Here is a 23,565-nt window from a genome sequence, read left to right on the forward strand (position 1 = left end):
CTACTCACTGCTGCTTAACTTTGCAGCATTAGACACCGCAAATAGTGCTCATCTGTCAAGAGGACAGACCGTCTTCATATTAGTCACTGTTTGCTCAGATTTATCAGGCTGGTAACATGGCAAGCTATTTATACACACATAACTGATCACAACAGAATCTGATTATACCAAAACATCCAGTTTTGCAAGAACTACTTTTACATGTGCTTGTTGTATTAGGCAACATTCCAGCTCTCAGTACTGTCACAACCAAAACGCTTGCTTTCATGTTATTTTTATATTGAGGTACCTAATTATAAATGACTGCATGGACAAAGCTATAAACAAAGATACATACTTCAAAACATGTACTTCCAAATGCTGCAAGTTAATCCTGTTTCCTGTGTAAAAGAAATATAGAATTGGGATCTGAAGTAGAAATTTCACTAGATTATGAGCGAGCTGTCATCCATATACAGCTTTAGCTGACTTCGGGTGTCATGGGGACAAACCATTCTATAACTAAGCACCAGGTGCCCTCAGTTAGCACCAAGAAATGAGGAACAGTCTATGCCCTTTCTGAAAAATGTGGTTTCACTCAAGACATCCAACATCGCAGCAGCACGCTCCAGGGGCAGGGGCTCACAGCACCAGGCAGCCACCCTCAGAGTTCACCAGCAGCTTCTCTCCTGCCCATGGGTTCCCACAGGCAGGAGGAGGAGGAGTAGGTGGAGGTAGGACTCTGCAGGCAGCCCTTTCCTTCACACTGTTCTCCTCACTCAACCCCTGACACCTTCCACTCTGTGATCTGAACAAGGGAGGAACCCTACATTAAAAATAAGAGTATTACTGTGTAATGCAATTCTGTCTCCTAGCACACACAGGAGGACATCCAATTTGGAATTTAGAATCATAGAATAGCTAGGGTTGGAAAGGACCTTAAGATCATCTAGTTCCAACCCCCTGCCATGGGCAGGGACACCTCACATTAAACCATCTCACCCAAGGCTTCGTCCAACCTGGCCTTGAACACTGCCAGGCATGGAGCATTCACAACCCCCCTGGGCAACCCATTCCAGTGCCTCACCACCCTAACAGGAAAGAACTTCCTCCTTATATCCAATCTAAACTTCCCCTCTTTAAGTTTTAACCCATTACCCCTTGTCCTGTCACTACAGTCTGTAATGAAGAGTCCCTCCCCAGCATCCCTATAGACCCCCTTCAGATGCTGGAAGGTTGCAATGGGGTCTCCACGCAGCCTTCTCTTCTCCAGGCTGAACAGCCCCAACTTCCTCAGCCTATCTTCATACGAGAGGTGCTCCAGTCCCCTGATCATCCTTGTGGCCCTCCTCTGGACTTGTTCCAACAGTTCCATGTCCTTTTTATGTTGAGGACACCAGAACTGCACACAATACTCCAGGTGAGGTCTCACAAGAGCAGAGTAGAGGGGCAGGATCACCTCCTTCGACCTGCTGGTCACGCTCCTTTTGATGCAGCCCAGGATACGGTTGGCTTTCTGGGCTGCGAGCGCACACTGAAGATGACTCATGTTCATTTTCTCATCAACCAACACCCCCAGGTCCTTCTCCGCAGGGCTGCTCTGAATCTCTTCTTTGCCCAGTCTGTAGCTGTGCCTGGGATTGCTCTGACCCAGGTGTAGGACCTTGCACTTGGCATGGTTAAACTGCATAAAGTTGGCATCGGCCCACCTCACAAGCGTGTCAAGGTCCCTCTGGATGGCATCCCTTCCTTCCAGCATATCAACCGAACCACACAGCTTGGTGTCATCGGCAAACTTGCTGAGGGCGCACTCAATCCCACTGTCCATGTCAGCGATGAAGATGTTAAACAAGACCAGTCCCAACACTGATCCCTGAGAGACACCACTTGTTACTGGTCTCCAGCTGGACATCGAGCCATTGACCACAACTCTTTGTGTGCGGCCATCCAGCCAGTTCTTTATCCACGGAGTGGTCCATCCATCAAATTGATATCTCTCCAATTTAGAGACAAGGATGTCGTGTGGGACAGTGTCAAACGCTTTGCACAAGTCCAGGTAGATGACGTCTACTGCTCTACCCCTGTCCTGATGTTCTGTAGCCCCATCATAGAAGGCCACCAAATTGGTCAGGCAGGATTTCCCCTCAGTGAAGCCATGCTGGCTGTCACCAAGCACCTTGTTGTATTTCACGTGCCTTAGCATGCCTTCCAGGAGAATGTGCTCCGAGATTTTGCCAGGCACAGAGGTGAGACTGACTGGTCTGTAATTCCCTGGGTCATCCATTTTCCCCTTCTTGAAAATGGGGGTTATATTTCCCTTTTTCCAGTCGTCGGGAACTCCACCTGACTGCCATGATTTTTCAAATACGATGGCCAGTGGCTTAGCAACTTCATTTGCCAGCTCCTTCAGGACCCGCGGATGGATTTCATCAGGTCCCATGGACTTGTGCACTCTCAGATTTTTAAGATGGTCTCGAACCAGATCCTCTCCTACAGTGGGCCCAAGGTCTTCATTCTCACAGTCCCTGTGTCTGCCTTCCAAGACTTGGTTGGTGTGGTCAGAGCCTTTGCCAGTGAAGACCGAGGCAAAGAAGTCATTCAGAACCTCAGCCTTCTCCAAATCCTGTGTAGCCAGTTCTCCCGAAAGCTTCCGGAGGGGGCCTACGTTGTCCCTAGTCTGTTTTTTATTCACTACATACCTATAGATTCCCTTCCTGTTATCCTTAACATCCCTAGCCAAGCTTAATTCTTACTGGGCCTTAGCTTTCCTAACCTGGTCCCTAGCTTCCCGGACAACATCCCTGTATTCTTCCCAGGCCGCCTGTCCTTGCTTCCACTTTTTATAAGCCTCTTTTTTCCTTTGAATTTTCCTCAGCAGCTCCTTATCCACCCAAGGAAGTCTCCTGGCCCTCCTGCTGCACTTCCTTCTAGTTGGGATGTGACACTCCTGAGCTTGTAGCAGGTGATCCTTGAATATCAATCAACAGCCTTGGGCCCCCCGGCCCTCCAGGGCTATATCCCATGGAACCTTACTAAGCAGGCTCCTGAAGAGGCCAAAGTCTGCTCTCCTGAAGCCCAGGGCAGTGAGCTTGCTACACGCTCTTCTCACTGTCCTGAGGATCTCCAAATCAATCATCTCGTGATCGCTGCATCCAAGGCTTCCCTGGAGTGTCACATTTCCAACCAGCCCTTCCCTTTTGGTGAGCACAAAGTCAAGCATGGCACCTCTCCTTGTTGGCTCCCCTATTACTTGCAGAAGGAAGTTGTCTTCCACACAATCGAGGAATGTCCTGGACTGCTTGTGCCGTGCAGTGCCATCGTTCCAACAGATGTCAGGGTGGTTGAAATCCCCCATGAGAACAAGGGCCTGTAAGCGTGAGGCTTTTCCTATCTGTCTGTAGAGTGCTTCATCCACAGGTTCTCCTTGATCAGGCGGCCTGTAACAGATCCCCACAGTAATGTCTCCCATGTCTGTTTTCCCTTTAACCCTGACCCACAAACTCTCTGTCGACTGCTCACCTGTCCCCAGACAGAGTTCCATACTCTCCAGCCTATCCCTAACATAAAGGGCAACTCCCCCTCCCCACCTGCCAGGCCTGTCTTTTCTAAAGAGCCTGTAACCTTCCATTCCAACACTCCAGTCACAGGAGCCATCCCACCATGTTTCTGTGACACCTATTATATCATACCCCCGTAGATGTGCACACATCTCCAGTTCCTCTTGTTTGCTCCCCATGCTACAGGTGTTTGTAGAGAGCCATCTGAGCCGAGCTCCAAATGCAGCCGGCTCATTGGCTGCAGTGGCTGGAATATCTCTGCATTGCTCCAAGCATTTATTATAGGTGCTGGCAACTGACTGGGTGTGTTGGAATGGAATGATGCCCCCCTCCCCCAACACATCCAGTTTCTAACATGTTACAATCCTAACATGTTACAAGCTCCCTTATTTTGACATTTTCTTCCCTCTAAGTGCTTAACTTTGCAAACTTAATGCTGTTATTCTCATTTCCATTACTTTATTATCTGGTTAATCTTTAGCTTTCTGGTACAATCAATCAGAATTACTGCCAAAGACATTTACAAAAAAACTTGGGATTTTGCGACACACTGCCAAGAAGGTAGCACAAAAAAGCCTGTGTAGCTTTATAAATATAAATATATTTTTATGTTTTATAGATATATTGCCAAAAGCCCATCTAGCCTAGCACTTTGTCTCCTACAGTGGCCAAAAGCAGGTGCTTGGGGAAAAAGTACAGCAACAGGAAAGGACAAAGTGGAATTTCCTCCAAGTATCTTCTCAACAGCCAGTAATTTTTGGCTCAGGCAATTCCTGAGTGGTGTCTTTATATTTGATAGATTTAATAGACTGGATTTCCATCCATTCACTTTTGACCTCTTGTAAATATTCAGCATCCTCAGGAGACTGTGAAAGACGATGAGGAAAGGGAGTGCTCCCCTGAGGACAGGGGTGCCCAGGGCTTCAGGCCATGCTCCAGCGAGAGCTTGTCTTTCCCATGAAGTAGCCATGGGGTAGCCGTGAGCAGGGGGTGGAGCTGGCACAGCCTCTTCTGCATAAATGTTGTCCCAGTTGCTCTTTGTTTCTGCAACAGAAGAAATGTTGAAGAGTCTACAGGAAGCAGCACCGTGTCAGAGGTGAGCCATGGGAGACCCATAGCACAGCTTTGAACCAAAGCGTCTGAGTTCTGCCCGAGTCCTGTGATCACATCCCTCCTGGAGCTGCATCATCTGCCATTCATCGCTCTGCCACTCCTCATACTGGTGCTTTGCCTTAGTAATTGCTAATTAAGAACCTTTAAAGCTGCTCCTACAAGGCTTAATATAATAACAATAATATTTACTATATATAATATTAATGAACACAAATTAATCAATATTATTTAACTATTAACATTACTCCTTCAGCACACTAACAACAATTTAAAGTACCCATAATAGTTTTTTATTTTTAAGAGCAATAATCAGGACAATCACTGCTCCCCTACCAGATGTCAAGGAGCAAAATGATATTTCCTTTTTTCATATTATCTGCCCAACTCAATGAAGTATGCCATATACTCCCCCAAGTCTGAGGTCTTTCTGAAGGGGAAGAAGAAAAGCAGATATGAAGGAGGACGCTCAATGCTTGCGTAGTTTTACCAGGAGAGGTTTCAACAATCCTTGCAAAATGTCGTTCTCATGATGGCATATACATATGAAAATCAGAAAGAGGGTTTGCAATTCAGCAGCCAGTGCAGCTCGTGGGCTAAGGAGCTGGAGCTGCACCAAGATACTGGTGAGGAGAGTGCAGCCACTCAATGGCTGCTAGCAGCTGCAGACAAAGGTGCCAAGAGAGGGAGATGGCAGGTTAGCAGAAATGTACATAGAGGAAGGGAGGACAAGGGCAATAATGGAGAATTCAAGTGAAAATGCCAGCATGAGGGTCCGAAGATGATCAAATGTGGATCAGCAATAGTGGCATTGCCTCAAACTCTGCCCACAGTCTTGCTTGTCTCAGGAGACACCATCCAGGCTTACTGAGGCAGGGAAGAGGTTTCCTCTGAAGCAGTGATACAATCGCACAAGGCAATGGAATGCAAACAGACCCAGAGGCTAGGGTCTGCAAGTCCTGCACCTTGCTCCTCCCAAGTCTTTGATTTGGCTAATGATGCACAGGACAGGTTACAAACGCCTGCACCAGGCTTTCCTAGCACTTGCAGTCAACAGGCAGCGAGAAGCAGGCACATAATGATGCTTGCCCAGAGTAACTCCAAAGGGCACGGGCACCTTATCCTGAGGCAGGACACCCTGCAGTCAGGACTCCCCCACTCTTGGGCTCAAGCCAGCATGCTCCACTCTGCACTGAGACCTTGACACTTGCAATGCATGCATTGATGGCATTTACATCAGATCTAAGAGGAGCTGGAGCATCTAGCTACCCACTTCCAAGTGCCTTGAGACATGGGATTATTTCAAAGGGTGTGAAAATCCCCTGGCCTAGAACATCTCTAGAAAGTTCAAAGGCACTGCCAGTAGCTGCAGAGAAGGAGTTTACTGGGTGGTTTTTATTGTGGCTAGAGAACATCTCCGGTTGTTATTTGTGAAGAGTTTCTTGTCTATACAAGGTATTTTGTCCCTTCAAGGCCACAGTCTGATATGTGTAATGCTGTTCTCCCTGGAGATACACAGTACAGTATGCTCATTTTCACCGAGTCTGCTGTTTCTCCTAAAACAGGAACTCTTCAAGTTTCTGCCTGTTGCTTGTAACATTGAGTAACAACAAATCAGCAGAAGAGTCACACACCCTGACATGAACTTCCCCAAATACGCATCAGGTGACTGGGAACAACCTTGATACTTCAGCATCTTAACTTATCCAAATATGGATTTCTGGAAACAAGTGCTGTGCCAAATGCCGGTGGACTGGGGCTGCCATGAACAGGGCTGCTATTGAACCAGGATGCAACGACAAACACTGATTTCATGTGTACAAGCCATACCTTGGGAGCCTGACGAAGGTTTCCTTCAAACCTGCTACATTTGTGCTGTAAAGCCGTGGAGACGGCAGCATGTCTCCGTGCACCACTAGAGGGAAACACCGCTCCACCTCCGCCCTTCCCCACGCGGCACGCAGGGCAGGAGAGCGGGCGGGCGGCGGAAACAGGCGAGCGGGAGGGGCCGGGCAGCCCCGCGGAGCGTCCGCACCCCACCGCGAGGGAGCGGCAGAGGGGGTGCCGCGCCGAGCGCAAACAGGAATGGACGAGGGGGCAGTCACGATAAAACAGACGGAGAAGGAGGAGGAGGAAAGAAGGGGAAGGAGAAGGAGGAGAAGAAAGAGAAGACGACGACAAAGAAGAAAAGGTTAAAATTGCTAATAAACCGATGAGCAGCTGGGAGGGATGCTAAAGTTTCTGAAGGTGCATGGGTGCTCCTCGCTCTCAGACTCAGTGGGCACAGCTCTTAACTTTGATGTAACTGTTACAGCTTCCTCCTGGTTCTCTTTAGCTTACCAGTACGGAAATCAACCCTGCTGGCCGGAAACCCTTGACCCATTTAGCTCCTAAAAAGACAGCACTGTTCTGCAAAACTACTGAATTGTTACTAAGAAGACAACTACCAAAGGGCAGAACAATGACACTATTAGAATTATCATTACCATCATCATTGTAACATACTGCACTTAGCTTTTAGAATACAGGTTTCCTCCCCCAGATTTTGTCTTTAAAGAAAACTATGTCCAGTTCTTTACCATATCCATAAATGACGTAGTAAAGGGAATGAACAGCGTAGTAGCAAAGGCTGCAGCTGATATGAAATGATTCAGAAAAGATTAAACTACAGCTGAGAAGTGCAGAAATATTTCATACTGTGATGTAGCAGAGCAGTAAGAAGTCAGATTTTGCATTAAATTTCACATCAACAAATGCACTGTATATCATCTGAGAGGAAAACTCTATTTATACATGTCAGTCATTAAATTAACTGCATTTACTAGGAAAAAAAATCTCTGAACCATGGTGAATACTTGAGATCAGGGCTCCATGGTGGTCAAAATTAATAGGAATGAATAGGAATAAAAAGAGAAAAAAGCAGAAAACATTATTTCACCTTCCTTCTTAAGGTAAATCCTTCTTAAATACAGTTTGAGCTCTGTATCAAAGAGCCAGAAAAAAATAGGTTCAGTAAAAAGTGACCAGGTATGGAAAGGCTCCTATATAAGAAAAAACTAACCAGGTTAGCAGGACTAGGTGAAGCTTGGAAACAAGACAGCAGAGGGTGGTGACAGCTCAGTCACAGGTGGCCTAAAAAGGAGAAGAACGAATCTCACTCCCTGTTTCACATAACAGAAGTATTCCTTATTCTAAACTAAAATACCATCTAGTAGGTTTTTTTTAAAATACCATCTAGTAGTTTTAAAACAAACAGTAGGAAGTTTTGGTAGAGTTTTGTTTTCAGCACATGCATAATTAAATCTCATTGTTGCAGGATATTGTGGAGATCAAAGATCTGGAGAAGCCCACCAAGGGATTAGAGAAGTTCACTGCAGCTAAATCCATGGGTAGATGCTAAACACAGGTGCACAGGAAGCTTCTAAAGCTCCAAAAGCCAGATGTGCAGTCCACAAGCAGGAACATTACATATTTATCTGCTTATATGTTTTTCTTCCCTAGATGTCTTCAGTTGGCCAGTGTCAGAGAGACAGTGCTGGACTACATGTCTTGGCATGGTGTAGCCTAGTGGGAAAGCTGGATCACAGCAAGGCTGTGATTTTCTGAAGTTCGTATGAACTTAGGTTGGAACTAGGAACTGACTTCACACCTACAAAGCATCGTATCAGGAATACAGCAATGCGTAACCACAGGGACAGTTTCCTGCACGACTGTGTGCCAGAGTTTCACTTGCTGCTCTGGAAATGAACCAGGCAGTAAAAGCGATTAGCAGTGGAAAGACACTAGACAGCTGTAATTATCTAAATGCCTTCCTATTAACCATGTGAGAAACTAAATCCTCACAATCACATTCATTAGTAAATGCTAATGACAAACTAACTACATGAAGTTTCATTTGATTAGGTAGAAGAATTTTACTCCAATATGATTATGTTACACAGAATGACCTAAAAACCAAATAAAGCCAGCCTGGCTCAGAGAGCAAATGAATGTTAATACTAGCAGACAGGCAGAGAACCCCCAGTACAAGGGCTGCTCCCATGTGCTACCAACAGCATGGCCAGGCTCTTTCAGCTGATGACAAATGTTCCCAGCTGCTGGTCTTGCTGTGGATGCCGAGTGCAAGTGGAATCAAGCTGGACCTGCTGCAACACATTGTGGGGATTCACTGTGTATTAACCCCATTTAGAAAACCCTGCAATGTCACAGTGAGAACAGACAGCGGGAGAAAATCACCTTGATGCCTGCGCTGTTTTCCACCTGAAAGGAACAATGTGGTTCAATGGATAGGGCGCTGACACAAGAGATGTGAGCACAGACTGACGGCCACTGACCTCAGAGGCACCAGTTTTCGCCATCCCTGGCACCCCGTGTTGCGGAAGTGTGTCACCAGTCCCTATGCCAGACGCTCACTCCTTCCTGCATCTGCAGAGCACGAGGAGAGCAAAACATGATGATTTCTACAGACATGTGCAAATACCACAGCAGACATCAGTTCTCAGGGCAGGCTGCCCTCTTGGTAGCTTTGCTGTTTCCTTTCTTGAAATACTGATAAAGAACAAGGTTTCCTGAACTCGCCTTTTCTGAACACCCACAGACAACAGCTAAGAAGAGAGGGTCTGTTGGCACTGAGAATGGAGGAGCTCACTGCACCTTTGCAGGAAGACTGAGGGCAATTCCAGCACCAACCTGAATCCCACTTTATGTATAATGTCCACTATTCTAGACATCCACGTACTGCAGTAGCAAGCATGATGCCAATGTCCAGATACAACAAAACTATGTCCATTCATAATAAAATGACCATGTATCACAGCCCATCCAGAGCATGAAACACTTCATGGAAGACCTGCTTGCCTCCAGAGCCTAGGTACCACAGTGGCTAGGACATGGGAGATTCAGACCCCCATGAGACCCTCCAGGCAAGGAGGCAGAAAGGAGAACACAGCCTGTCCTCGGAGGCCACTCTACATTTCTGCACAGGCACAAGTCCATCTGAAGCCCATGAAAGCTGCTCCCGGCCCAGCTGAAGGGCCCTTAAACATCATCTCACTGCTCTCCTTCTGCTCCCCAGCCTGACTTGTGGACACTGTGTGTGCTGTTGGCAGCCCAGGGACAACACATGCACAGAGACCACAGGGCATGCAGGTGCCCAAGCACCCTGCTGCTCTCTAGCCCCATCCTGTCACAATGCTGCAGGTGAATTCTTTATATATAATCAAATAAACCAGAAGGTTATTAGATTTGAATTAGCATTTGCTAACACGATTGTGTGGATTTAGTCATCTAAATGGTCAATACTAGGACATTTGGATAATTATTACTGTTCAGTGATATTTCTTCAGCTAATTGTTTTTATTGAACGACGCACTTTGATGATGCGGCTGAACCCGGGGTGTAGCTGGTATCCCCAAAACAGGCTTTTATCTGCCCAATCCACCTCCCTTCCTTCAGTGCATTCAGGTCCCTCTGGATGGTCCTTAGGAATGGAACCATTTGGGAACTGTTCCTGCCTCCTCCCATGCATGCCTGATCACATGTAGGATGATGTCTCACAGCAGCTTACCTCAACAGGGTTAAGAAAAAGTGAGCTAAACTGGGCTGAAGTGGGGGTTTTCCAAACTCTGCTTGAGTGGGCACCACCTGAGCAGGCACCAGTGCAACAGCCTGCATAAGCTGAGATATTTCCTCCTCCACCCTCCTAAGCACACCCCACACTCACCTCCATGAGCAAAGACACCCCTTATGCTGCTCTCCTGCCCCCTCCTCCACAGAGGGGCTCAGCCTCACTGCACCACTCTCCCAGATTCAGGCTGAGCCCCAGCCCCATAGTAGTGCCTGCCTACACAGGAGGGCTTGTGGGCATCTCCCCAGAGACGTCCCTCACCACGTGCAGGGGGACACAGGTAAGGTTCTGCCTGTGCAGCATCATGCCAATGTAGAGAGCTCAGAGCTGACATTAGTTTTCCCACCTGGAGCTGTCTGGAAGAGTCCAAATGAGCAGACTTGCTCCAGCAGCAAGAGTGTACCCATGCCTGCTTCCCTGTGGTCAACAGCTTCCACAAGGTGCGAGGTCTCCCTAGAACACTGTTTTACTCCCCAGGATCCCCAGAGACTTCTAGATGAGGCAGCAGCTGAGGGAGGGTATTAAGGGATACAGGGCTGTAACTATCTCTCACAGTTAAGCTCTGCCTGAAATGGGGCGATCTGGCTTAATTTTCATTCCACAATATGTTGTAATTTGAAATCAGCTAAGCCAGACACATGGAAGGGCCACAGAGATCTGAGGGTTGTTCATAACCAAGGGGAACAGGGGGACTGCACCCCCAGCCCAGAGAGCAAAGTCATTCCGTCCCACACAGGAGGGCTCAGCATTCTCCATAGTCATGCAACCTGAGTGACCTCAAGCTGACAGGGACTTGATGTTGCTCACTGAGAAGGCTGGGAAAGGGTATCTCACGCACACCTTTTGCTGTCCATTACTCGCTAGCTAATTGCTCACAAGCATCCCAGATGTCCTAAAGAAGTGCAGGACTGCACAGGCATGCAACTTTGCTGAGTGGTGCCAGGAGGCCGCTCCAGGCAGAGGTCAGAGCATGGAAGTGCCAGTGGCACAGAGAGATGCACTGAGTGACATTACCGTGACAGCAACAGCAGACAGTGGTTGGGGGTGAGGACCCTCCCTTAGAAGGAAGATATGAATATAACATGATGAACGCTTGTGAGGTGGGCTGATGCCAACCTCATGAAGTTTAACCATGACAAGTGCAAGGTCCTACACCTGGGTCGGAGCAATCCCAGGCACAGCTACAGACTGGGCAGAGAAGAGATTCAGAGCAGCCCTGCGGAGAAGGACTTGGGGGTGCTGGTCGATGAGAAAATGAACATGAGCCGGCTTTAGTGTGCACTCGCAGCCCAGAAAGCCAACCGTCTCCTGGGCTGCATCAAAAGGAGCGTGACCAGCAGGTCGAAGGAGGTGATCCTGCCCCTCTACTCTGCTCTTGTGAGACCTCACCTGGACTATTGTGTGCAGTTCTGGTGTCCTCAACATAAAAAGGACATGGAACTGCTGGAACAAGTCCAGAGGAGGGCCACGAGGACGATCAGGGGACTGGAGCACCTCCTGTATGAAGATAGGCTGAGGAAGTTGGGGCTGTTCAGCCTGGAGAAGAGAAGGCTGCGTGGAGACCCCATAGCAGCCTTCCAGTACCTGAAGGGGGCCTATAGGGATGCTGGGGAGGGACTCTTCATTAGGGACTGTAGTGACAGACCAGGGGGTAATGGGTTCAAGCTTAAACAGGGGAAGTTCAGATCAGATATAAGGAAGAAGCTCTTTACTGTAAGGGTGGTGAGGCACTGGAATCGGTTGCCCAGGGAAGCTGTGAATGCTCCATCCCTGGTGGTGTTCAAGGCCAGGTTGGACAGAGCCTTGAGTGACATAGGTTAGTGTTAGGCCTCCCTGCTCATGGCAGGGGGTTGGAACTAGATGATCTTAAGGTCTCTTCCAACCCTAACTATTCTATGATTCTATGACAGGATGTTCCTGTATACACATAGAGGGTGAGACATTGCTCTGGCAGGCAGAGGATGCTGCCAGTGAAAGGGTCTGGGTCTGTGGATGAAGGCAGAAGAAGAATTAAAAAGTATGACCATGAAACACTTGTTTTAAAGCAGGACCAACACGGCTTCTCTGCAGTGCTCAGGGGATAATCACCCCCTCCCATCTCACTTCCCTTGCTGGCTTTCCCACAAATGGGTTTCAGAGCCTCCACAAATCTTTTTGTCTCCAGCATAAAACCAAACCTGTGGTGCTAAGTGTGTGTTGCCAGGGGTCAGGGTTTTCCTAAGCAAGTTATATTTTCCCTGCTCAGAGAGTCAGTCTGCGAAGAACTTGAAAATTACCTTTGCCCCATTTGTCCAGTATTCCTGGACATCTAGGAAGTCCAGCACTGTATGCCCTTGGGACTATGGTGTGTGTAGGCCCTCCAGACGTCACCACGGCACACACACAGCACAGGGAGTTCACAGAACTGTGTACAAACTGTCTGTCCTAGAAAGGCAGGAGCTTATTCTGGACAGGTAATTTCTGTCTGGGAAACACCAGAGCTGTAAATTAGGAAACAACGCCCACGAAACTGGAAGAAATCAGAGCCCTACAAGGCATATGCTAAACGGGAAATCATCCCAGGAACGGATGCAGCCTTGGAGAGAGATAAATTTAGACTCCATCCAGGCTGGAAAAATCTGCATGCCATCTCCATCTGCTCCGCTCCTCTCCAGTGTGGCTCCAGTAATGAATCACTGCCACTGGCACCCTCTGAAAGACACTGCTGCTTCCAGTTCCCCTTTCTTACATGCAGTTCAGGAATGGCCAGCCTCCAACCACCAGCCTGGGTGGCAGAGGTGAAACAGCCCCACAGTGTGGCACTGCTCATCCCCTGGCTCCCACAAGGGCTGGTGGCCCTGACCCCACCGCCAGCCATCACTTGCCCCAGGAGAGGTCATGCTCAGAGTAAGCAGTTGGCTGCATGAAAACAAACAGGAATATAATGGAGCAAAAGCTGTATGAGGAAATCAAGATTTTATTACAACCTGATCTAGAGAACCTGAAAGTGCAGGGCATGGCATATTTGGACCTCTCCCTCTACTCCGCTCTTCCCCCTTTGCTCCACTCACCCTCTACTCTGCTCTCATGAGACCCCACCTGGAGTACTGCGGTCAGCTCTGGGGCGCCCAGCATAAGAAGGATGTGGACTTGTTTGAGCAAATCCAGAGAAGGGCCATGAAGATGGTCAGAGGGCTGAAGCATCTCTCCTGTGGAAACAGACTGAGAGAGCTGGGGTTGTTCAGCCTAGAGAAAAGAATGCTCAGAGAGAGCTTAGCCTTCCAGGACCTAAAGGGAGCCTACAATAAACCTGGAGAGGGACTTTTTACAAGGGAATGTAGTGGTAGGACAAGGGGAAATGGCTTTAAGCTAAAAGCGGGTAGATTTAGATTAGACATTAGGAAATAATTCTTCACTGTGAGGGTGGTTAGGCACTGGAGCAGGTTACCTAGAGAAGTTGTGGATATCCCATGCCTGGAAATGTTCAAGGTTGGATGGGGCTTTTAGCAACTTGATCTACTGTCCCTGCCCATGACGGGAAGATTTGAACTAGATGATCCATAACCTTCCTTTCCAACCCAAAGCACTCTATGATTCTGTAAGTTTGGAAAAATCTGCATTTAAACCCCCTGAGCCTGACTCTCTCAGTCTGTAAATCAGAGCTCACCTAGCACCCCTATAAATGCTGTCCTTTGGTGCTCTTCTTCCAGCTTGCTCTCCTGGAGAGAATAACTGAGCTACCCCAGGTGCTGCAGCCCCACTCTCGGCAACAGCCATTTGCATAGGTAGGAGAAGGATGGGCTGGAGCAGCATAACATGGCACCAGAAGCACATCCAGTCCTTGGCAAGGCTGTGCACACTATGTGCTGGCACAGCCAATGCTCCAGCTCTGAGCACAGCTCACAACTGCCTGAGAAAAAAATGAGGTTAAAACCCAAGGAACTTCCCAAGCAAGGAGCACCCAGATGGGCATTCTGCACTGACATACTTGAAGTGCCCCTTAGCACTACCTCAGCAGCAGCTGCTGCTGACACCTGCTACCAGCCTCAGGCAATTTGAGGGTGGCAGATTGGGGTTACCCCCTCTAGAGCCATGTGGTCTGCTGGGCTTCAGGGTTCCAAAGGACTTTCACTAGGAGATGGAGCAGAGAGCCTGCCCTCCTCCAAAGGGGGTGTGCACAGGACAGTCCCTTGGCTGGCAGCCCCAGGGCTTTTTCAGGAAGCACCCAGCCCAAAGTTCATCTTCTGTTGTTTGTTGGCTTTTTTTTTCTCTCAGAGTTATGCACTCAGTATTGTCTAGTATTTCCTGCTTCCTCCTCTGGCAGCTCCCCTGCTAGCGCAGACACACAGCTATAGCACTCAGTGCATTAGCCCCTGCATTTGCCACATCCGTCCCCAGGGAAATCCCTGGGCCCACACGCAGTTCAGCTTCTAATTAAGGCTTGCCATGTGCCTGTCTGCTGCAGCAGGCTCTGTTGCTCACAGAAGCAGCATACTGGCTTCTTTATGTTTATCCAGGATGATTTGCGCCCACCAGCTTTAGGCACAAGGGTTGCACAGGAGCACAAGGGGGCTTGGAGCAAACTGCTGAGACAGATGGCTCGCTCTACCTGTATGCAGCCCAGCATAACTCAGTTCAGGTCTTTCATTTGCTCAAAATATCACCTAGCATCACAGGAAAATTGCATCCAGATCCAGTTCTGACCTTCTGGATACATAATCCAAGTGGAAAGAAGCTCCCCCTCTTTGGCATGGCTCCGCTGGCTGCCCACGCTCACCCTCTGCCAGACAGAGCTCTCCGTCCCTCAGTCTCACCCGGTCAGTTTTCTGCACTGTCCCACCATGCCACTCTCTCCACCTTTGCAAGATTCCTACTTCCTCGGAAGAACTGGAGGCTATAACATTCCCAAATGTCACGGCTGCCCGCAGTGGGAAAGTCCCTTTGTTAATTACTAGCATGTTCCCAGTTCGTTTCCCACATCAGGTGCTTCCATTCTGCCTGCAGCCACAGAGGGGGCTGTACTGATGGGGACCAGTGTTACTCATATTGCTGAAGGGAAAGTTGTACAAGCTTAGGAAAAGTGCCTTCGCTTCTTTTTGCCCCCAGCCCAAGTCTCTTCTTTCTTACATGAAACACATGTGGCAGCAAGCTTTGCTGCATCAGGCAGTGAGCATCGGCTTAAAGCTTTGCAAGTAGCATGCTTTAACAAAACTTCCACATGAGAATGGGAATGACACCAGAGAAAACCTTCCAAGTGGGAACGGATTTCGAATTACTTGACCTGTATTTACACTTAAGGCATAATAATAAAAGCAGTTTAAACTGGTATAGTACATCTCATCCCTAAGGATCCCCAGAAATGCAAGGATATATAAACAGCCCACCCTTCAAGCAGAGAAATGTAGATCTTCCAGGGACACAATACACCAGTTTAAGAGATGCCAAAAATAAGCTGCAGTCTAAAAGTAAAAACAGAGACTAATGTAGCCAGCTAGAAATGTAGGCCCATTAGATTCCATTTCTGTATCTGTGGGACATGGGTAGGATCTTAAATGACCTAATTTGGACCTTGGTTTTACATGCCAAAATTACTCCTCACGCTGTTTGCTTGGATATTATATTAGCTCAAATAAGGTGGAGAAATGCTTCCTACTCCATCTACCACACTGCTGTTTGGAGGGTCTGACTATCCCATAATAGTCTCCAATGAAAAAGTCTGAGGAGGTAAGGATACTTCTCATTTGGTCATTTTTTTCAAAGCTTTCAAATTAGTAACAGTCATGCTATTATTAGAGAGCAGGAGGGAAACACATTTTCCTTGTTTACCACTGGACTAGTTGTTCAGAGCTGCCTGCTTCTTATCTCTACAGCAGCTGCAAATGGGAGCCTGAGATATGTGGATTTTGATTGCAAGATGTTACCAGAATGACAGTGTTAAGTGTTCCCTGGCTCCCAACACACTAGCAAAGTACGTAGACTTGGAGCAACGAACTGGAGTACTATTCCAAAGGGGTATCTGCATATGTACATACACATGCAGACAGCAGGTTTGCTTTCGGTTTTAACAGACTGGGCCAAGATCCTGCTGGATGCTGTGAACTGTCTTTCCTGGTACATTTGCTGTGAGCCATGCATAGTCCTCAAGATTAAATGAGAGGAAACAGTTAATAGGTATCTGCAGTAGCAGTCACAAAAAGATGAAGTTGAGGGACCAACTCTGGTAAATCAAAAATCAACAGCACCACAGCGACAGCACTAGACGGCACTCATGATTAATGTGGCAATCAGAAAATTACAGTTTAATGTGTTTGCTGGAGGAAGCAGCACAAGAATCCTTCATGTACTTTAAAGACTGATTAAAACCCTACTGCCCCTTTTCAGCATTCAGGCACGCAAGGCAGCTTCTCAGCACCTGGCCAGCTGCTTTCTGCAGGTAGAACAAGAACAAACATCTCCTGCTACAGCCCCACAGCCCTGACAATTGAGTGCCCAGGGCACCCAGAGTGGAGAAGGCTTTTGCAGAATCTATCCCTTAGGTATCAGCTGCAAAACTACCTCTTGTGGTTACAGCCTTTTACACTGTTATAGTGACTAGGTAGTCCCTTGGTCTTGAACAGCCTGCTGGACCAGGTAGTAGAGACTGCTAACATAATCCCCAATTAAAAAGTGCAGAGAACTTTAATCTTCTCTCAAGCTGACAAGCATAAAAAACACTCTTGTGAAATTACTGAGACATAGCAGGGGCATTAAACCAGAATACACAGAAGAAAATGAGGGTGAAGTTTGGCATAGATGAGCACAGCGTTCATAAAGCTGTGATCCTGTTTCGGCAGGGCTAACCCCTGTCCCCCCTATCCTCCATCCCCTGAGCCATACCTAAGCCTCCCAGAACTGCAACAGGTGGGTGAGAGGCTATGTAGGAAATCAAGAGTTGTGACAGGCCCCACTCTACAGCCAAAACCCACCTATCCAAAAGTTGAGCTTGGTTTTTCCTATTCTTTTTCTCTTGTGGACCATATAGAAAATTGTACAGAAGAACTGCTAGAATGTGTTAGTTTAAAAAAAAAAAAAAGAAAAAAAGAAAAAAAGGACAGTACCTCAGTAGCACAAAAGCAGCCTCAATAACCTTATTGCTGCTGCAAAACCTTTGCTTTATACCAATTTCCAATTACACCAATATGCATCCTTTTAGGCAAACATTTTACAACAAACTCATTAGCTGTGAGGAGTTACAGATAAGACAGCAGCTTTGTTTTAATGTTAACAAAGGTTCCATCCACCACTGCATCCATGCTGGCTGATACTTTACATGTAGATCAGGGTGTAGGGCTGAAACCCTTCCCTATCCGTGCTTTTGGGTGCCTGATACCCAGAGCTGCTGGCCCATGTCTGGGCACCCACTTGATGCATGGGACCAGGCTGAAGAGCAGCTGTGGGGTGGCAGCATCTCCGTGGGGCAGGAAGTGGGCTGGCCTTGGCGTAACTTTCCATCCAGAAAACATTTTCCATCTCCTTTCCATCACCTATGGGTGGCTGCAGTACCACCGAGTTAAAAAGCACGCAAAACGAAAGCACTTCGCGTGCCTCCAAAAAGAGGTTTCTGCTGGCAAATGCTTGCTAAAAATAGCCCTGTCCTTGCCTGTGAGAGCAACTGGAGGTCACTTATAGAAGAGGCAAAGAACTCACTTTGCTCAATTCGGTTTCCAACCATCACAGCGAGGACAGGAAGTTTTAAAGTTTAATTTCTGTGTGGTTCTAGCAAAACCCCAACTAGAGGCAGCATGGTTGGGCTTGATTCCCCTGCTAGTCAGAGCAGGAGCTTGCTTTCCAGCTCCCATCCTCCCTTTTTTGCAGGGACGTAGGTAGGAGGAGATTCATTTGTTAATTAAATTTCCCCTGCCAATTTACATTACAAAGGGGAAATTGTTGCAAGAAGCTCACAAAACTTTCATAACCCTTAACCTATTAAAGAAAGAGTTGCACGGCTTTTTTTCTAAACCTGCCCAAAAGCACCATTGGGTTGTCCCAGGCCAAGTGACTAACGGCAAAAAAAAGTTCAGGAATGGCACAGCTGGGCTGAAAATCAGGAACATCTGCTCACAGAAAGTCAGGCGTTCGCCGTCTCCTCTGGCTCCCCCTTTCATCTTTGGATTTTCTCATAAGATTGTGTTCAAAGGGATGCCATCCCATGGGAAAATGACAACAAGAAAACAACACAGACACTTACTCAGCTAAGCCAGCAATGGTTGCAAGAGAAGAAAAATTCTTCATGGGAATCCCCCGCATCTGAGAAGTAGAAGCAGAAATTCACCAGGGAAAAATACAGTGCTTTCAGCTCCACAGACAATGCCTTTTATCCATGTGGGAGCCTGCAGTTATCCAGTTTTCATTACCCACAGATGGCACAACAGCAACGAATCATTAACAATGGCCAGAGAAAGTAAGAATAATGGCAGAAGATGTATTTTTTTTTCTTAAAAACACCTGTTATAGAAATATACCTGTTGAAAGAGGCCTGTTTAGTCCTGTGCCAGACCTGGATGTACAGGAGTGGCTCAGAATTCTCCTGTTCATTCCAGATCCCACTGTACTGAAATAGAGTGAACACTTCCGTAGCAGAGACGAGAAATCCTCTGAACACTGAGGCAACGCCTGCATACTTGCAGGTCTTGTGACAGCGTAACACCAGCAATGTGCAGTATTACCTGAATCTCTCCAAAAAGCCATGCACCCCCAAGCAACAGCAGAGCAGACTTGCAACATGCTCATGCAGTTGCACCCTCGGCATTGACCTGGGTAGTTTTGGTTCCCTGAACTTCTTGCATGACCTTGCTACAAAGCCTGCTCTTGCTCCTCAAACTCCTAAGGGAGTCCCTCTCACCAGCCCTCAGAACGATCTTCCCAGGGTCAGGGATCTGCCCTTGTGCAGATGAGGGCCGTGGAGGAAAGCTGTTGCACTACACCGCACCTCATGGGTGGTGGAGCTTTCTACGAATGCGATCTCCACCGCTTTGTATGCTCGCACACTGACCTTCTGGCCTGAGACATCCCACAGCCCCTCTTAGCAAACGCTAACTGATGGGAAGTCGGGGGGGATGCAGGGTGCCAGCAGTGCCCGGCATGGTGGTGCCCAGGGAGCAAGGACCCCCGCAGCAAGCAAGGGGCCCCGCAGCAGTGCGCACACCCGCAGCCCCGGTGAGGAGGGGGCACCGGTAGCCCCACGACCGTGCAGGGCAGGGAAAGCCCCCCCGGGAAAGCCGGCAAGGGGCAGCTGGCCGGGACGCAGCAGGGAAGTACCGACGGGGACGCCGGGGAGGCGAGTACTTCCCCCAGACGTGGATAAACGCCAAGTCCCCTCCCGCAGCGGCGGAGTGGGGGAAGGGGTCGGCTCGGGAGGGGCTGGCCCGAGTCGATCCGCCCTCCCTGCCAGCGGCACCAAGCAGGACCAGACCCGTCGGTCAGGCTTTGAGTGGCTGGAAATTCCCGTCCTCGGCGGCTCCTCCCCCGCAGAAATCCCCTGTCCGCCGTGTATATGCGAAGCGCCGCCGCCGCCGGCGCTCACTCGCAGCAAGCCGCCGCCATGATCAGTGCCAGCCGTCTCGCCGAGCCGCCGGCTATGGAGGGCTACGAGCAGCCAAAGAAAGACCGTCAGGGCGGGCTCCCGCTCGACGATCGCCATGACAGCGGCTTGGGCTCCATGAGGGAGGAGGATTACGGGCAGCTGGTGAAGGAGCTGGAGGACATACGCTTGCAGCCCCGCGAACCGCCCGCCTGGGCGCAGCAGCTGACGGAGGATGGGGACACGTAAGCGGGGGTCGGGGAAGGGGTGTCGATGAGCACGGACGTGGCGGGGACATGGCACGGTGGGAACGGGACAGGATGTGCTGCTGGCGGGGAGGCGCCGGCCGGGCGGCGGTGGGGAGGGAAGGGAAGGGAGGAGGAGGAGGAGGCCGGAAAGTCCCTGGAGGGGCGCCAGTGAGAGGCGGCTCCGCGGCGCGGAAAGCCCCGGCCGCCGAAAGCCCCTGCTTGCGACACACGAGCATGACCCTGCGCCCGGCCCGCCTCGGCGCTGGGGGGTTTAACGTGGGGTTTGAGGGCTTTGACGTGGGATGTTGAGGTTTTATTATTTCCTCCCCTGCAGTTTTCTCCACTTGGCGATTATTCACGAGGAAAAAGCCCTGAGCCTGGAGGTGATCCGGCAGACGGCCGGGGACCGTGCTTTCCTGAACTTCCAGAACAACCTCAGCCAGGTACTTGCACCTCCGCAGCCCCGGATACAGATCATCCCCTGCCACCCCACAAAGGCTCTCTGGGGAACTATCCCCCCCACCCCCAACTTCTCTTTTCTTTTTTAATCAATGGAATCGATTAAATCATAGCCTGCTTGAATCAAAGGCTGCATTCAGGCAAGTCCCCAGCTGGCTCCAGCCAGCGTTACTACAACACTTCCTCTACCCCGAGAGTGGCACTTAGCACCCGCATTTTTCAAATGTGATGCAATGGGTTGCATCCCTCTTTACTGGGATGTTAATGATACCTTTCATATAGATGGACTGTTGGGTATCCGGAGAGCCCTAAGTTCATCATTTCCAGACTAAGGGTCAACTCTACAATGTGTTGGGAAGCATAAAGAGCTGAGTTCATGGGGTGTGATTTTAACTGCGGACACAAACCACCAAGCGGTTGAGGGGTCTGTTCAGATGTTGCTGCCAGGTTTGTGGCATAGCTTACAGGTCTGCTTTTTCTCTTTTGCCTGCAGACTCCTCTTCACCTGGCAGTGATCACCGACCAGCCTGAAATTGCTGAGCACCTTCTGAAGGCTGGATGCAAACTGGAAATCAGGGACTTCCGAGGAAACACCCCCCTGCACATCGCTTGCCAGCAGGGCTCCCTCAGGAGTGTCAGTGTCCTCACTCAGTACTGCCAGCCACACCACCTCCTCGCTGTCTTGCAGGCGACCAACTACAATGGTACGGGCACGCTGCTATACATCTATGTCAGGGTGCTGTGCTGAGGTTAGGGCTGGTGTTCTATAGAGCCCAAAGACCTCTGGAGAGGTGGAGGAGGATCATTACTCATGATTGAGAGTTGAGAAGCCCAAAGCACACAGCAGTGTCTTGACTTCTTCAAAATGTCACTTAGAGGCCTCCTCACTGTTGATTATCGGCTCTGATGGCTTTGAATTTTGCATTTTTAGCAAGTAGTTCTGCAGTGCTCCTTTTTTCTTGGGTTGCAGTAAGTTGCACTCAAACACTGGAATGAAGCCTCTAAGAAATCCTTCCAAAATCCAACCCTGTTATTCATACTTACTGAAAGCTGGAAGGCTCTTATGGAAAACACCCTTTTGCCATGGATGAATTGCAAACTTAGACATCATCCCATCCTGTTATCTTGATTTTAACTGAATGCTAGGACATGAGGTTAAACTTACTCAAATTTTCCCTTAATTTGTGTTTTGCAGGACATACATGTCTCCATTTGGCATCTATTCAGGGATACCTTGCTGTTGTTGAATACTTGCTGTCCTTGGGAGCAGATGTAAATGCTCAGGTATGTAATGTATACAGTGAATTTAACTGAGCTGGGCTGTGTAGTTGCTAGAATCAACAGGTCTGTCACAGGCTCTGGTTTTCCTAACATGCCAAACCTTGTGTTATTTTCACGCAGGAGCCATGCAATGGGAGAACTGCACTACATTTGGCTGTTGACCTGCAGAATTCAGACCTGGTGTCGCTTCTGGTGAAACATGGGGCAGACGTGAACAAAGTGACCTACCAGGGATACTCCCCGTATCAGCTCACGTGGGGAAGAGAGAATTCCAGCATACAGGAACAGCTAAAGCAGCTGACCATGGCCAACCTGCAGATGTTGCCAGAAAGTGAGGATGAGGAGAGCAGTGAATCGGAGCCCGAATCAACAGAGGATGAAGTAAGTAGCTATTTGCGCCTTTTCAGGAGAAGGGGGAATCCTGCCCTTTGTAGATTTTCTCGTGGTGCTCCAGTGATCTCTTATCTATGTAACAGATGGGTGTAAGTTGCCCATAACGTAAGACTGTACTATCAACCATCAAGCACATAAACAGAAAAAGAATAAAAGGTAAAAAATAACCTGAGGGAATGTTGCTTCATGCAACACCATTCTGTTTGCTAATACGTACAGAACCTGTGAAATAAAATTCAAGCTAGTGAATGGTTTTCTCCTCCCTAGCATTTGTTTTTCTAACGTTCTTAGTGCTGTTAAATGGCAAATGTAACTATTTCAGTGTAGAAATTTTCCACACTGCTGAAGTCAGGGCATGCAGAATTTGGCAGTTAGCCCAGAGTGGATACGATACTCCCAGTCAGAGTTTTGCATTAACAGCCTTTTCTTTTTTTCTTGCAGCTTATGTATGATGACTGCCTTATTGGAGGACGTCAGCTGACATTTTAAGGCAGAGCCTTCTGTGAAAAGAAGTGACTGTGCACATATGTATAGAAAAAGAACTGACTTTTCGTTTAAAAAGAAAGTCACAATGCAGAAGGAAGAACCAGGAGGGGGACTCTACACTGCCCAGCAAGGAGCACATACTTGTGACAGGATGGTTCTAGGTTCTGGCCTGTGTTTAAATACAGGAGTGGAATGTGTAGCACCAGTAGGGATCTGTGATTATGCACACCATTTGATAAAGAGCCACACAGCCAGTGTTCTCAACCCTGTGATGGCAGCCAACTGCACATCTAACCTGTTATCAGCAAGCTCTCTTGTGGCATCAAGTACCACAAGGAATGAGTATCCTCTCATGACAAGGCAGGCATGTACCAGCACCCCATCTTCTCAGAACCTGTGTTGTGTTGGGCTGGTGGCACTGTCTGGCCTTACTGACCAACCTCGACTGCTCCCAGTGTGGTGTCCCAGCCAGAGGAGTCAAGCCAGGGGACTGGCGACCTCCCGGCTGTTAGGAAAAGTAGCAATAATGTTAACTGTGGGCATTGGAAACAGTATGTTTCACACCATGTGTGTTGTAATAGCTACACTTTTTAGCAACTGTATATTGTGTAAATAGTGTACATTTTTGTTTATAATTATTTTGGTACCTGTGAGATATGTATTTATTAAAAAAAGATTACTGTATCTGGTTTGTGAAATGGTTCATTGCCCACCTCATTGTCCTGAGATACCAGGGAATCCAGCTGCTTTGCTTCTTAAGAAACATTCAACACCTTGTAGACCGATGGGGTCACAGGCTCAGGGGTTTGAGGTGGTTTCAGTGGCAGGAAGACATCTAAGAGCTTGTAGCTCCCAGCCCTTCTGCTGCAGCTAATTTTGGAAGATGTG

General features: G+C 48.5%; 1 protein-coding gene and 1 long non-coding RNA gene across 4 annotated transcripts; one reads left to right on the plus strand and one right to left on the minus strand.

Moving 5' to 3' along the window:
• Positions 1–3,975: 3,975 nt before the first annotated feature.
• LOC136017736 (uncharacterized) lies at positions 3,976–18,945 on the minus strand. Of its 3 annotated transcripts, XR_010614064.1 has the most exons (4): positions 18,753–18,945; positions 18,479–18,537; positions 8,981–9,071; positions 3,976–4,580 (listed from the first exon to the last, which is right to left on the minus strand). It is a non-coding gene; the product is annotated as an uncharacterized LOC136017736 (long non-coding RNA). The 3 variants fall into 3 exon arrangements; XR_010614065.1 differs by lacking the exon at positions 8,981–9,071; XR_010614063.1 differs by having other exon boundaries at positions 18,479–18,945.
• A 793-nt stretch (positions 18,946–19,738) lies between these two features.
• NFKBIA (NFKB inhibitor alpha) lies at positions 19,739–23,361 on the plus strand. Its single transcript, XM_065686277.1, has 6 exons — positions 19,739–20,055; positions 20,393–20,501; positions 21,011–21,221; positions 21,713–21,801; positions 21,919–22,179; positions 22,633–23,361. The coding sequence occupies exons 1-6, from the start codon at positions 19,784–19,786 to the stop codon at positions 22,678–22,680; spliced, it is 990 nt and encodes a 329-aa protein (XP_065542349.1). The 5' UTR covers positions 19,739–19,783; the 3' UTR covers positions 22,681–23,361.
• Positions 23,362–23,565: the final 204 nt, after the last annotated feature.

Source organism: Lathamus discolor, chromosome 6 (assembly GCF_037157495.1).
Source record: "Lathamus discolor isolate bLatDis1 chromosome 6, bLatDis1.hap1, whole genome shotgun sequence".
Classification (NCBI taxonomy): Eukaryota; Metazoa; Chordata; class Aves; order Psittaciformes; family Psittacidae; genus Lathamus; species Lathamus discolor.

What these genes read in the sequence shown, in the direction of transcription:
- NFKBIA (XM_065686277.1), top strand. Translation starts at nt 19,784, where the DNA reads ATGCGAAGCGCCGCCGCCGCCGGCGCTCACTCGCAGCAAGCCGCCGCC. An exon ending in TCCAGAACAACCTCAGCCAG is followed by an intron (nt 20,502 to 21,010) that starts GTACTTGCACCT and finishes TTTTGCCTGCAG; the next exon opens with ACTCCTCTTCACCTGGCAGT. An exon ending in GCAGGCGACCAACTACAATG is followed by an intron (nt 21,222 to 21,712) that starts GTACGGGCACGC and finishes TGTGTTTTGCAG; the next exon opens with GACATACATGTCTCCATTTG.